The following is a 14867-nucleotide window of genomic DNA, read 5'->3' on the forward strand; positions in this document are numbered from 1 at the left end:
CTACAGCTGACTGAGCACAGAAGAACAAAAGGTTCCTCTTTAGAAACTGTTTTTTTTTTGGTATGTGATTTTTGCCAAACAAGGAAACATTGTTCAAGAAAGAAACGGCGCAGGACTAAAACTGTCTGGTTTGATTTTGAAGGTGCCCGTGTAGGAAAAGGACCACCAGAAGGTGGCTTTAATGGGGGTAATCTCTCCAAAGCATGTATGGCTATCAGTACCATGTGGTTCGGCCTAGTGAGAAGCAAAGACATTTTATGCATCAATATCCATATCTTCTTTTATTCAGAGAAGAACATGTTTTGTCCAGACAATTTGGAAGGGTTTCTAACTCGGCACCTAGAATTGGGTGAGGAATTACTGAGTCTTCAGGCGGGTGCAAGCAGGTTTTTCTCTGAGCTACAATACGAGTATAGCAACTTGTTAGAGAGCACAGTCTGTACCAATGTATTGGTCACCCACTCCATACATTACACAGCATTGAACAGAGGATCTGAAACTGGAGTATGTTCCATTGGAAAGGGTGAGGCTGCTTAAGTAACTGTTTGAGCATTGTACGAGTGTGAGCTCACGTGATGCAGGATAAACACAAACAGGCTTCGTTTCTTGACGTTCCTATATGAGATCAAGCTATAGTAATAACTACTGAATTCCAAAGTGGATGACCCGACCATATTTGAAGAGGAAAAAACTGCGACGCATCCAAATCCGGGTCTGCAAATTCCAAGGTAATGGATATTTCATCCCTCAGTACGGACTATTCGTGAACCGATGCAAGCAGCACAGGAAACTGACACGATGAGCAGTTCTGCACCATTAGAGAAAGAGTCTGTCAAATTTGTAGAGTTTTGCGCCTCACTCTGTTCCTTCATTCCAAGCTTTATATTCTTAGAAAAGGGAACTATGGTGTTGGAAGGCTTTGGTAACAGCAGCAAGGATTTTAAAGCCTGTCTTTAACGTGCACTTGGCTGGCACAGGAGGTTCACCCTTATTGGGGGTCTGAGGAAGCATTACAAACTAGTAACAATGGCATGGAACTCTGAGACGAAGGGAACTCTACTCCCAATGGTCAGAATCTGCAAGAGCGAAATGCACACTTTTGGAGGACTCAACAAACACCAGATCAACTCCAGGAACAGTGCGCCTAAAGGCCTGATTGCAATAGCTGGGACAACCTTCTGCGGCACCTTTGTGATTATATCAGGTTTGAATAGGTCATCGGGTACCATGGGAATTATGGTCGGAATACTGAAAGCTTTACCTTTGAAAAATACTAACCTGCGTTTTTGTCCACGGTGGTTCCCCCTAAATCGTGTGGATGAAGGCCCCAGCGTGGTATCAGGTAAAAAAATAAATCACGGCAAAAATGCTGTGGTTTGACCCATTAAAGGTGTACCCCATTATACCATTTAAGGCAAGCAAAGGTTGCAGGGGTGTCCCCGCTCCCCTTAAATGGTATAATGGCTCTGGGAGTTGAGGGGGTGTCCCCCGCATCCTTTACATGCTTGTGGTGCAAAAAAAAAAAAAAACACAGCATTTTTTCTGTGATATTTTGTATTCACAGCAATTTTTGCCGCGATTTTAAGACATGGAACCCCCAGAGTAGAGCAGGCGACCTTCATACCAGCACCTAAAGACACCCATGTAGAGAACCCCTCTTAGCCAAGTTGATCAGCTTGCAACCTTTCATGAATGAGATGGTTGTCTCCATTACTGGTGCCTTATCGAACATGAGCTGGAATTGTGTCCTCGAAGACCGCATACCTATACCGCTGCAAAAAACAGAGGTGTGCACTGAATGGGAATTTTGTGGAGGGGCAACATACTAAACTGCAGAAAATGCCCACCACAACCAAAACATTGCTTAAATCCAATCAATTGGCATGCAGGAAGGGAGGCTGTGTGAAATAACAGAACTACCAGAGCGGCGTTTCACGAAAGATTTGTTTCAAAGACCAATGTGCCGGGTGCCATACTGCCTTTTTAAGTAGCTTCGTGCCCCCTTCGGACATTCTTTGGATCCCCCTCAAGGGGGGGGGGGGGGGGGTTCGGCCCCCTTGTCATAGACCACTGCTCTATGACAAGGGACATGATTGCCTGTAGAGAGATAGGCCCTTTGTAAAGTTTAGAAACAGAGGGGGATGCCCATGGGTAGGTATAGGGGAAGGCTAATGATAATGGATATGAGAGCTGGAGGTGCTGAATGCATGATAGGGACCAGGGGCAGACAGGGGCGTGGATCATCCTTCTGGTAGGACTAATATTTCAAAGAGCAAACCGAGATAAAGACCTTGAATACCAGAGCAGATCAGATTTCTCCACCTTTATTAAAATAATGTACTTTACAAAACGAGTCTTAGATAGCAGTCATATTCGGACATCTCTTCGGTGTGTAAATAGTCCTGGACAGTCCAAGGTGCCCTGTAACATAGAAAAAACTTCATTTGAAGTGTCCAAGCTCCGTTAGTGCATAGTGCTTATTGGCATTTGGCTTCCATTAACTTACAAGGGAGAGGAGTGTGGAGAGAAGGGATTCGCTTGGGACCCCAAAGATGGAGAAAAAGAGAGATTGAGAGAGAACCGCAAAGACAGAAGGTTATGAGGAGGAGGCATTCAGAGCAATACGGAATCCAGGAATGGGGTAGATGATGGTTCCAGGATGGGAGGTAGAGTAGGAATCTGGAGAGAGACAGAATCCGGGGGAAGGAGAGGCAGTAATGGTAGGATGTCCAGCTCTGAGGAGACAAATACATGGGGTAAGAAAGGATTCCTTGTTGGAGGATTCAGACAGTTTAGAAGGGGGAAAAGCCTTGGAAAGGACCCTAGGGAGAGTCCCATTGCAAAGGTTAACACACAAGTCTTACTCAGGTGCCGGGAACAGTCTTTTGTACACCAAGTGCATGATAACTATGAATAACATTTCAGAGGTACTGCTCAGTGCCACAATGAAGGGGGCCTGGGAGGCGTAATCGGCTTCAGCCCGATGGAAGGAGAGCTGTAGAACAGCCAGGGCCAGCAGGCTGTTCTGCACCCCCACCTCAATGCTGACCGTCCGACGATGGGGTAGCACCAGCCCCAAGCAGCGGGCCAGGATGTAGCCTAACACTAGGCCAAATAGAGGCACAGAGACACCAGCAAGCACAATGGAGGGCCGTACGTCAGCTAGTATGAAGGCGCCCATCTGATAGGCCATGAAGAGTCCGCCTACGATCAACATGAAGCTGAAGGGCTTGATGAGCAGAAGCAGCCCCCGCGACACACGTGGTAGGTGGCACTTCACTACCAGGCCTGTGGAGATTGGGATGGCGATGAAGAGCAATGTGACCAGAATCTTCAGAAATGGCACATGAAGGGTCTCATGGACACCCAACAGGCGACTGTAGAGGGCAGAAGACAGTGGCATGAGTCCTGTGGCCGCCACCGTCGAGAGGAGTGTCATGGAGATAGCGAGGGTGACATCCCCACCCAGTAGCAGGCTGTACAGGTACCCGCCACCCCCGCCTGGTGAAGAACAGGTCATGACCAGACCCAGAGCCAGTGGCTTATCCAGCGCAAAAAGCAGTGACAGTATGTACGCGTAGAGTGGCATAACCACAAACTGGGCAAAGATGCCCAACAACACTGGCTGTGGCTGTCGAAGTAGACCCCGCAGCACCTCCTCCTCTACCTTGCATCCGAAGGCGCACTTATTGATGAAGATGAGAGGTAGCAGCACATAGAGCACTGGGTTCTCCGAGAAGTGACCAAGCCCTCCAGAGCCCCAGGCTAGTGTGTCCTCATTAGGTGCCACCTTAATGCTGAAGTCTCTGCGTTCCTCGATCACCACAGGTTGCCTAGCATCCATATGCTCATCCAGCAACTGCACTAGCAGCGGGGCCACCCCTGCTATGCCTGAGCGGATGTTAATCACGTAGCTGCTACCCTGCTGGCCAACTCGGCTGGCATCAGTCACATTTTCGATGGTCAGAACAGCAGGTTGGAGGGAGGCGACTGTCAACGTGGGACGGTGGTAGAGGCCTGTATGGTTGATGTAGCGGCTGGCGATGACAATGATACCCCGTTTCTTTTCTGGAAATAGGAACTCTTGGGCTGTGCCGTCACCAATGTGCAAGTAACCAGGGCAACTGCTGTTGACACCAGCAGAGACCATGCTAGATTCTGGCTGGGACACGGCTAGGCACAGCAGGCTGGCCAGTAACAGGTCGGTCAGCAGCATGGTGGGAAATGGCTAGAGGGGAAACAACAGTCTGGCGAGACACCTCCTCTTGGCCTACCCCTGCCAGAGGTTTTCCCGCTTAGCATAGGCTCCGCAGGTCATCAGGGCTGTGGACAGTGAGCCACAGCCAGTCTTCACCATCTTCTTCCAACTGCTCAGACATCTCTGGATTCATATGCTTTCTGCCACTCACGCATGGTCTCCAGAGGACAGGGCTGCAAAATCCCTTCAGGGCCAAATCTGGGAGGCAGATGCCTGTTGAGCAAACAAAGCAGCAAAATGTTAGACCAGGGCGAATGACTTCAATATTGGGTAAAGGGTTATGGAATAATACAGGAGGATGAAATACAACAAGGGTAGCAAGAGGTAGGTTAGAACAAACAAGGGCAAAATCCACCACTGGCAAAGGCAACAACATGATGCTTAAAGGCCCCTGACAACTGTGGAGAAGAATTAAGACAGAAAACAGGAGGAAACAAGCTAAACTAGTAGAAAAGGGGTAGGGGTGGATGGAGGGGTAGGGGTTAGATCAGATCAAATCAAAGGTTCCCATCCCAGCCCCTTGGCCTGCGTTTAGTGAGGCACCATGTGCCTCACTCTAACCCTTCCCATCACTATACTGGGTCTGTCTCCCCCACATACACTTACAACTTGTTCTCCAGAGATGAACCAGTATGGTCGGATTCATCCTGTGTCAGTTCTAAGGCATAATCTTTCCGCAGCCTAATCTCGAGACGCACTTAACATCTACTGAACGTTATCATGAAAAGAATTTCCGAAACTGCCAACAAACACCTGCTCGTGAACATGCTAGGGCTGGAGTTAGAATAGTAAATTAACCCAACCTGAGACCAAAGTACTCAACGGTAGATTTGGTGAGACCAAGCGAGGAGTACTTGATGGTAGATTTGGTGAATTCTTTTTGCATATAATGATTATGGAGCCAATAGGCGCATGTGAAGGTTATTGCTGAAAAGCAGATGGGACGTGAAGATTGTCGGTAAAGGAAAAGACCCAGCACACTAGAGATGACGACACCGGTGTAGAAACATGGGGTTGCTTGATTCAAAATTGGGGCAGGGGTTTGATACATGAAACTTGGTTAGACCTATCCTGGGGCAGAAGGGCTATAAAGGAAACATGCTGGTATGATCAAGCACTGGAAAGGTTAGGGTGGGAAACACAGGCCTGGTCTAACAAAGACCTGGGGACATTGCATGTGGCTCATGTATGGGTTTTACCCAACAACAAGGTTAGAGAGAGCCAAAGGAAGGCCCAATCAAACAGAGATGCAAGGGTTTATTGTATGTGATGTAGGAAAGACTAATCTGCAACTGAAGAATGCACATGAGAAATGACGCACCAAGAGGAAGGGTTAGGAAGCACACATTTTAAAGTGGTTGACAGGGGGATCTGATCAACACGCGGGGAAGCAATACAGGTGAACCAAAAGGGTCTATTAGATGACAAACTTCCTTCAGGTTGTAACTCGTCAATGCAACAATGTGTTTTCCCATAGCGCAATACCACACACCACCAGTGCTTTCCCAGAGAATTTAGCATAGTACTGATTTACAGAGCAAAAGCAATCTGTGCAACCATGCGCATCCACCAACATTTCACCCCACTGTGCAATGACATTGCATTCCCATAAATACATATCAGGCTATTTGTTCTTTGCTCATTCCTAGTAACCAGCAACACATTGCACTCATTTCGGATTTATATACAGTAATACTGGACTATGCTCCCAATAAAACAATAACAGACTGTGCACTACCAGAGGACAACGCCAGTCTGTGCACCCTTAGCCCATTTCCCATATACAGTAGTTCAACTTTGCACAAAAACAATACCCGATAGCAGAGCAATGCCAGACAAGGCACTCTGTGTGCACCTCCCAGAACAATAGAGGATTTACTCTCCTCCTTTAAGGATTCATTGTATCAAGAACACGATTCAATAAATAAAATCACAAAGCCAGTGACTCAACTGTCATTCTTTTTAGCTATGGCTAAATACCCTACCTCTGTCATGATCTACAGTTCACGCAAAAACCGTACTCCTTTCTCCATTTTTTTTCTCCCAGAACAATAGTAAATTGCGCTCTCGACAAAGCAATGCCAGACCGTGTGCTGCCTAAAAATTCACAAAACAATACCAGATTGTTACCTTTTTCGTCCCAGCACTTATTTTTGAGTTGATCCCCCCCCCTCCCATAAAGGAACCATTTTCCAAATCTTGTATCTCCACCCATACCTGCTGTCCTGGAGGTATAGAATGCGTGGGTTACCCACAAAGCTTAGTTTTTCTCATTTCCTGTCTATTGTCAAGAACCCGTGTCGGGCAACCACCTGTTTTACTAACCAGTGTGAGGCATGGGAAGCAATGGTTGTAGACCCTCCTACAAAGCAGGGCGCTAAATAGTTGGGGCATTTCCAGGGGGGGGGGAGAGAAAGAGAGAAAGAGAGAAAGAGAGAAAGAGAGAAAGAGAGAAAGAGAGAAAGAGAGAAAGAGAGAGAGAGAGAGAGAGAGAGAGAGAGAGAAGACAGACAAGTGATCACAGTTCAAGGGTGTTTACTAAACTGTATAGGTATGTTGGAAAAATGCCTAACCTAAATCTAAGATGTGAGCAAACTACGACCATCGAATAATAAGGAAGTCCTAGTGGCGTCTTGTCAAATAAAAGGGCCTATACTATAAAAAAATATATATATATAAAAAAAAAATTCCCAATCCTTACAACTAAATACCAAAAAGAGTGTGGGATAGGGTTCACAAGAAAGAAAGTGTTTACAAATGATAAGTCAGGATGTGGAAGCCGGGGGTCTCCCTTCCCCACATTTTGAGTACGGGACAAGGTGGAACTCTTTAAGCATAGCACACGCTCAAGCTTTCCCAGCACAAGACTTCAGTTCCGCTCTCAGGTATCGGGTTCTCAGGTATCAGGTGCTCTGGTGGTTAAGTCTGTTTCTACAAAAAGTCTCTTGCCTCAGAAGACCAGATGTGGTCAAAATAACTAACAAAATGTTCTTTTCTGTAGAGACGTTGGGCGATTTCCTTCCTGGATCCCCCTCTTCCAGGCTCAGATCCCTAAAAGTTCCTAGCAATATCAGGACCTTCGGTGGTTAAGTATCTTGCTTCCGAGGGCCTAGTATGCTAACAAACCGTTCCTTTCTGATTGTACTTGGGGTGAGGATTCTTCACCCCTGGGTCCTCCTTTTCCGGCCTCAGACCTCTCTCGAATAGCAGCCTCCCTCCATCAGGGTCACTGCGTCCTGTATTCTACCTTTTATATCCGTTACATTTCATGTGTCGGTGGGTGATGGTTTTTCATCCCTGGATTCCCCTCTTCCGGGTTCAAACCCCTCGATTGTTTGCCTCCTTTTGGGTGATGCTTCTTCACCCCTGGGTCCCCCTCTTCCAGTTTCAGACCCCTCTCAAATGTCAGCCTCCCTCTGTCGGAATTCACTGTGGCTTGCACCCAAAGATATTTTCACCTTTCATATTCACAAATGTTAATGTCTTTTTAAACAGTTCACTGTGGACATCCCTCTGTTGGGTTCACTCTTGGTCAACACAATGTTCATCGGGCATCATGTTTTTCCCCATTCTGCAGTTCCTTCTATTTTATCACTATCTGGGGTTTGCTTTCCTTAGTTTTCCAATGGTTTGTCGGTCAAATACTTTCGACTGTATAGGGGATTTTGCTGGACCCCTGTAAGACCACTTTGACCTTTCCCTCGCAACTCTCCTACGGCCTTCTGGTTTTAGTAGTTTCAACAGTAGGGGGAATTAACCAGAGTCTCTCGAGTGAGCACCCACGTGATGCTGGACCCCTCTGCAGCTGGTTTCCCCTTGAATTTCCCTTTTCTATTGCCATTTCCAACTTTTGTTCAACGCAGTTTGATTTCTCATCTGTTCTGCCCTCGACTCACCGGGTGTGATGAAACGTTTGGCTTCTCCTTTGTCTGGAGTCAAGGATGGTACCACAGTAGCAAGCGTCTTCTCCTGTTCTGATCATCAGCGTAGGAGATACCGTTGACATCTGCTGCAACACACGCTGGCTATTGTTCGTAGTCTTACGATTCTTTTCAGGGAGGCTTCACGGGCCGAGGTCGGAAAAGGCAAGGTCGCTTCTCTCCTCGTCAGTCCTTCGCTCCTCGCAGTCTTTCTCCTTCTCTTGAACTGCTGTACTCTGATAGCTGTCTCGTTGTGCGGTTTACCCTGTTCGTATTGTGCCCTTGTGCTCCACTTTTTATCCCTGTGGAGAAGGGAAAGGGCTGTCAGGTGTGTGTGATTCTGGTCAGTTGCCTGACTTTGCCTGACCCTTGTGTTGGGACATGTCAGGTAAACTGCTCTGCTGTCAGTCCGTTGCTTTCGTACAAAAGTGTTTGTGTCGGAAAAGGGGGTGGGGTTTAAAGTCCGAGTATCCTACATGGCAGAAGGGGGATACCGCATCAGACTTGACGGTGCACCATTTCCGCTCCCCAAGGACCCCCCTCCAGGGGATCCTCCATCACTGGCCCACCCCCAGAAACTGGATCCAATAGCAATGGCGGTGTCCTGGCCACCTGGATGACAGATCCCCAGGGCCTAGTCAGGGAGACACCTTCAGGTTTCTCACAGACTACAGACTGGGAAATGAACATAGGAAGCAAGAGGGAGGTGGACTGGGCAAAAAGCACAACAGAGATTTGTTCCGGCCCAAGCTTACTTCCTTTCAGCTCAGGAAAGGCATGGGGCTGCGCTTCTGTTGCAAAGGGGGTAGCCCCCTAAGGCAGCTGGCAGGGGAAGGGGTGGAGAAATTGCCCCGTGTGATTATTTTCAGTCATCTCATGCCATGAGGTGGGCATTCTAGAAGCAAGCCTGCATTCTAAATCACTCAGCATGGGGGTCTTCCTGGCACTGCGCTTCTAGTAGGACATCAGCATGATGTTTATGAGCAGAGCACAGGGCATAGATTCTATTTGTGTAGTTTATATTAGTCCTCAGTGATCCTACAGTGTGTGTGTCCCCGAATACTACAAAAGGTGCTCATTCTGACCTCAATCAGTGTCACTGTTGACACTGCTCATGATGGGCTCCTTCTCGTACAAAGACGGCCAAAAGGAAGTTTATTGTTATGCAAGCTGTCAGCTCTTCTAGTCTAGTTCGGAGTCATCTTCTCCCAGAAAAGTAAAGGAATGAGAAACAAATTCAAGGTTGCTGAACTTGCTTCCTCTCAGGTCCATATCTCAGGTCAAAATACTTTTTTTAAATTTTTTTAAAAAAGGGACCTGCAGGGACAAAACAGTAAAAGGAGCAAAAAGCATGCAAAGTCTTCCTCCTTGTCCTCTTATAGTTTCTACACTTCATCTTCCTCCAGCAAGCCCGATTCTTCGAGGAAGATGACAGGAAGGAGCAATATCTGTCCAGGCAGCAGGTAGCAGAAGCGGCTGACAGCATGGAGTTCTTCTCATTGCGTTCCTGATCAAGAAAAGGACCCCAAGATAAATGGATTTAAGCACTCTGAAGAAGGGACTGGCAGTAATCCCAGTTAAAATGATTCTGCAGGAATGGAAGGAACCATAAAGAATCTCCATGCCCTACTTTTTGTCTAAACTCTATCCCCTCTGAGGAGAGAAGAAATCTTTATCCTCTTTATCCTAGAATATCCAAGTGTTGAACATCCTTCCTTGCTTGATGGGACAATCCTCCATGACAGGCGAGCCCACAATACAGGATCCACTGGACAGGAACGTCCACAGAGCTCTGAGGAAAGTTCAGCCATGATGCCAAGACAATAAGGCAAAACGCATTGTGCTCCAAAACAAAAGGCCCCGATGATGATAGTCTCCTGATTGGGGCTCAGTTATCCTGTTTCTTAGTTAGATGGAGGAAAACAACAACGGATCAATGGGTTCCGAGGGTGGAACGGATGGGATGCAAGACAGAATTCCTGTCCCTTTGTCCTCTTTCTGGGACCATCATTCCCAAAACAATGGACAAGAAGGCGGCTCTGTTGGAGGGGGTAGAGGACTTATTGGCGAATTAGGTGATCACAAGGGTTCCCCCTGGTCAAAAATTAGGTTCATACTTCACCATCTTTGTGGTGATGAAAGCGTTGGGGAAAAACAGACCAATCATCGATCTAAAAGGTCTCTCAGTGATCATCATTCAAGATGGAGATCTTGCAATCGTTACATGGCCTAGATATTGGGATATGGGGGCGGGCTTTCTGCACTCCCTAGAACTCGTAGATGCCTACTTCCACATTACCATTACAATGAGGAGATCAAATAAAAGTGTCCCCTGGAAATCAAACCTGAGATTCCCCCTTTCAGTTTCACACTTTACTTTCGGGCCTCAAATCAGGCCAGAGTGTTTTCACCATGGTAGTTGCATCGGTTGTGGCAGCCCTACACTTGAAGGCATGCAGGCATAGGCCTACCTCGAGGACTAGCTGATCAAGGCTCCTTCATACAGTCTCATGTCCCACATTGCTGGACTTATTAGTTGATGGACTCTGGGATTTGTCATCGTTCTCCAGCATTGGATCTTTCATAGATTCACATGCTGTGAATATTCCCCCGCCAGGCTGGGAATCCTCAGTAACATGGAGCGGTTTAAACCTGAACAATCATTTTGTGTCGTACTGCCCACAGCCAAAAGAAACACCTAGAGAACGATGGTGGGGCCTCTAATTCCACTTCTGTACGGAGTCATGCTTCGTTACGGCAGGGCAGGGCGGCCCAGCGAACCACCTATAGTAAGAGGTCAAGATTGCACAAAGTACAGGCCACCAGCAATAAGAGGCATGAAGACACCTCTGGCGAGAAACCCAGATCCGTGCACAAGGACCGGTTTTCACCAAAGGTCAATGGCCAAAGGGGTCGGCAAAGACAGCCAAGCCCTTTTCTAGTGCCCCAAGGAGAAGTCTTCATCTAAGTCCACGTCTAAATCTGGTGGCCACTCTTCGCCTTCAACATCGAAAAATGGCTCGTCGTCCAGATCGGCAGTGGCAGAGTCATTGTCAACGACTAAGCCTTCCTCCTGGTAGTCTACCCTAAGATAGTCAACGTCATCCGCCAGCACCCGGCACCAAAGCTGTCATCGACCACGACTGCCACGTCATTGACGAGACCGTCAACGGCCTCCACCTCGTCAGCGACAAAACCGTCAACAGCCACGATTGCTACGTCATCAAGAACCTCTTCGACGGCATCTACGTTGTTGGCTGCGATACCCTCGTCACGGCACTGTCGATGACCCCGTCAATAGGAAAAAGTGCATCTTCCCATAAGATTGTTACCACTGCCATTGTAAATGGCATTACCAACACTCGGACCAGCGCGGTGTCTGCATGGACGGCCAGTCCACGGGCATCATTCCCCAACCTTGGGGTGGCCCTGCTACCGGGAGGTATTGTTGTCTCTGAGCCAAGTCCTTCCCAATCGGAAGAGGAAGCACATGATGAGGCCATCATTTTACTGCTGTCATCTCCAGCATGCAGGACATCGCCACCCAGAAGGCAATTCATCTCACCACGGGGTGAGACAAGCCTAATCAGACTACCAGATTACCTCTTCTGGATTCATCTCAGGCACAGGACTAATTTAATTGGTTATTTTTTTTCAATTTGTTTTTTATTTGTGTTATAATCAAAATTATATTTCTCACAAAAAGAGAAAGTATTAGAAAAAAGATAAAAGAAAAAGAATCTTACAATTATTAACAGACCAATTCATACGATTCTTTTTAAGTTTAAGAAACTGCAAACAGACATGTCTATATGGTATTAACAGTATTTTCGTAAAATGAATTCCATATCTACAAGTACTCTGATTACATTTATCGTCAATGCCGTCTCTTGCCCAGTGATCAATCGTCTCTTGCCCAGTGATCAATCTATTCCAGAACATCAGTGATGAGACCTGTCTCTAGATCTGAATTAGAGACAAATTTACCCAAATGTTTTTTTCTGGCATTTAAAGTGCCTTGGCAAGGTCTCAAAAGATGCTCTAGCGTCTGATGTTTTAGGTCTCTGCAGCCCGTGCATAAAATTCTGCCGCTTTTTTCTTGACCCCTTGTAACTTGAACAGCTCCTGTGTGAACTAAATTGAGCCGCATTGTGTTTTATCTTGCAATCTGGAAATTTTATTAGACATCTCGGTAAAAAAAAAAAACCTTTTTTTCAAGTAAGGATAAAGAGGTTGAGGAGGAGATTGCTCTCATTTCCCTTATTGTCTTAATCCAATCTGCTGTTTCCATCTGTTTCTTTATCTTCATCGGGTTTGACACCAAAAGATCTTCATTGCTATCGCAATTTGTTCTAATCTCTTTTACCACTTTTTTAGATTGAGCAGGACTGGCGAATGATGATCCAAGTGCTTTCTGAGGTCTTCTTAAAGCGAATTTCGTAAAGGATCCATAATAAGTCTGTATAAAGAAAGCAATTTCCAGTCCATTTGTGATTTTAAAGATTTTAAGCCCAACTCGAAATGAAGGCGAGAAATTGGAAGGCCTTTGGGGAGATTTAACATTTTTTTTTCCAAATTGAGCCTTCAATTTTATCCGAGTCCAATGCCCAAGCCAGTGGTTTGGCGTCTAATCCATATAGAAGAGTTGGGATGATCTTAGCTTTATAATATCTCAATGCTGGAATCAATGAGAATTTGCAGTACTGACCAACAATTCTTTGTAGTTGCGCGGCTAGTTGTTTAGTCGCACATGTGATCAGATAGTATTTGTGCCCTTCTTGGTTTGGCGTACAGTGTGTATCCTAGGTACTTAATTTCGTCTACCACAGGGATGATTCAGCCATCTATCTTCCAAGGGAATCGGTCAGCATTTCCGCTACCACCAAAGACTATTTTTGATTTATCTAAGTCGACTATTAGATCGTTTTTGTCATGTAGATTTCAAGAGCAGACAACATCCTTTGGAGACCCACAAGTGTTCCATCTAGGAGCACAATATCGTCTGCGTACATGAGCCATTTCATTACTTCCTGCCCAACTTTCGCACTTGCTAGACCTGCTGAATCTACTTCCTCACCGAAATCGGCAAGATAAAAGGCGAAGAGAAAAGGGGCCACCATGCAGCCCGGTCTTGCTCCTCTTTTCACCTGGAATTCGTCCGACAGAAGGTCTTCGCAGTTTAGTCTTACATCGGCTGTTTTATTATCATGAAGGGCTGTTAAGATATTTATTAAAGGCCTAGGCGTGTCCTTTCTGGTGAGCTTGAGCCAGAGTCTCTCTCTATCGACTAAATCGAAAGCACTGGATAGATCTACAAAGGCTGCAAATCAACACGGCAAAAACAAAACTGATGATGCTATCAAAGCTAAAAGGGAAGAGGCAAATAACACCTTTAGTCACACTTAGAGGCGAGCCCATCAAAATAGTGAACCACATCAAATATCTAGGCGCTATGATCAACCCATCTCATAACGAGCAGGAATGGAAAGACCATCTAGAAGCAAAATCTCAATCATTAGCACGCCAAGGTCGTTTCTTACACTGTAAATTTAGCAAATTCTCACTTAGACTGGCAATAGCTCTATTCAAACAAAAGGTAGTCCCAATCCTCACCTACGCCGGTGAAACTAATTAATCAACAACATATTGAGTGGAAGAAATATGAAGTAATTTTCTGGAGGAAAACACTAGCATTACTACCCAGCTTCCAGATGCCGAGAATTCGCCACAAACTTGCATTGCAATCACTCGATTCAATAATCGTGTGGAAACAAAATCTACCTATACAGAAAAATCAAAACAACAAAAAAATTCCTGCAATAGAGATCATACGAAAAAAAAGGACGCATTACACGTGACTGCATTATCCCAATAGTCAACACAGATTGAGAAACTGATGCAGCGTGAAGAGATCTCCAACGAGATGCTGATCCATACCCCACAATACGCCAAACGTAAATTGAAACGCAACGACGGGATGAAAACACAAGCACAACAACTGCTCTAAAAAAGATTTCTAAGATGTGAAACTGAATCTAGAGCACTAAACAAACCTCCAGATTATCTAATACAATTTCCTGACCAGAAGATTTGTGATCTCCATCTGCTTCTCCGCCTGAACATCCTCCCAACGCGAGACTACCTAGTCCAAACAAAACAAATAGACCCAAAGAACGTGCACTGTAGATTCTGTAAGCAAGAAAACACCACCAAATCGCTTTCCATCTAATAATGACTTGTCCCACATTGACAGAGAAACAAAACCTGTTCAGAGACTTTTGGCATCTCACGGAAGCACATAGACACACAAGAGAGATGGTCACAAATTTTGAGGAGCACGGATAAACCTCAAATTCTGGATAGAAATAATGAGATAAAAAAACATTCTAAGATAACAGCGACAGCAAAGTGAGAAAATAATGAAGTTTGGATGCCAGACATATCATTAAAAAAATAATTAAAAAAATAAAAATAAAGGCTACAAATGTCTTTGGTGGTTTTGATGTTTCTTTCCCATAGCAAATAGTTGCCAGAGTAATACCATTCAGGGCCGTTGAGTGACCCCTTCTAAAGCCAGTCTGTTTTGGTATTATATTCTTCGTTTTAGCCCATTTCTCCAGTTCTTTCAATAGTAGTCCAGCAAAGATTTTACTCTCAATATCCAGCAATGTAATGGGCCTATAATTACT

The 14867-nt window shown here is 45.7% G+C and overlaps 1 protein-coding gene across 2 annotated transcripts in view; it reads right to left on the bottom strand.

Moving 5' to 3' along the window:
- Positions 1–2308: 2308 nt before the first annotated feature.
- The window catches only part of SLC10A3 (solute carrier family 10 member 3), an 84886-nt gene continuing 72327 nt past the window's right edge, over positions 2309–14867 (bottom strand). For both annotated transcript variants that reach the window (XM_069645226.1, XM_069645228.1), the window contains exon 2: positions 2309–4471. In XM_069645226.1, coding sequence (XP_069501327.1) covers positions 2861–4216 — 1356 coding nt within the window. In that variant the 5' untranslated portion in view covers positions 4217–4471 and the 3' untranslated portion in view covers positions 2309–2860. The remainder of the gene's footprint in view (positions 4472–14867) is intronic.

The sequence above is a fragment of the Ambystoma mexicanum genome, chromosome 2p, assembly GCF_040938575.1.
Source record: "Ambystoma mexicanum isolate Mex_15411 chromosome 2p, UKY_AmexF1_1, whole genome shotgun sequence".
Lineage (NCBI taxonomy): Eukaryota > Metazoa > Chordata > Amphibia > Caudata > Ambystomatidae > Ambystoma > Ambystoma mexicanum.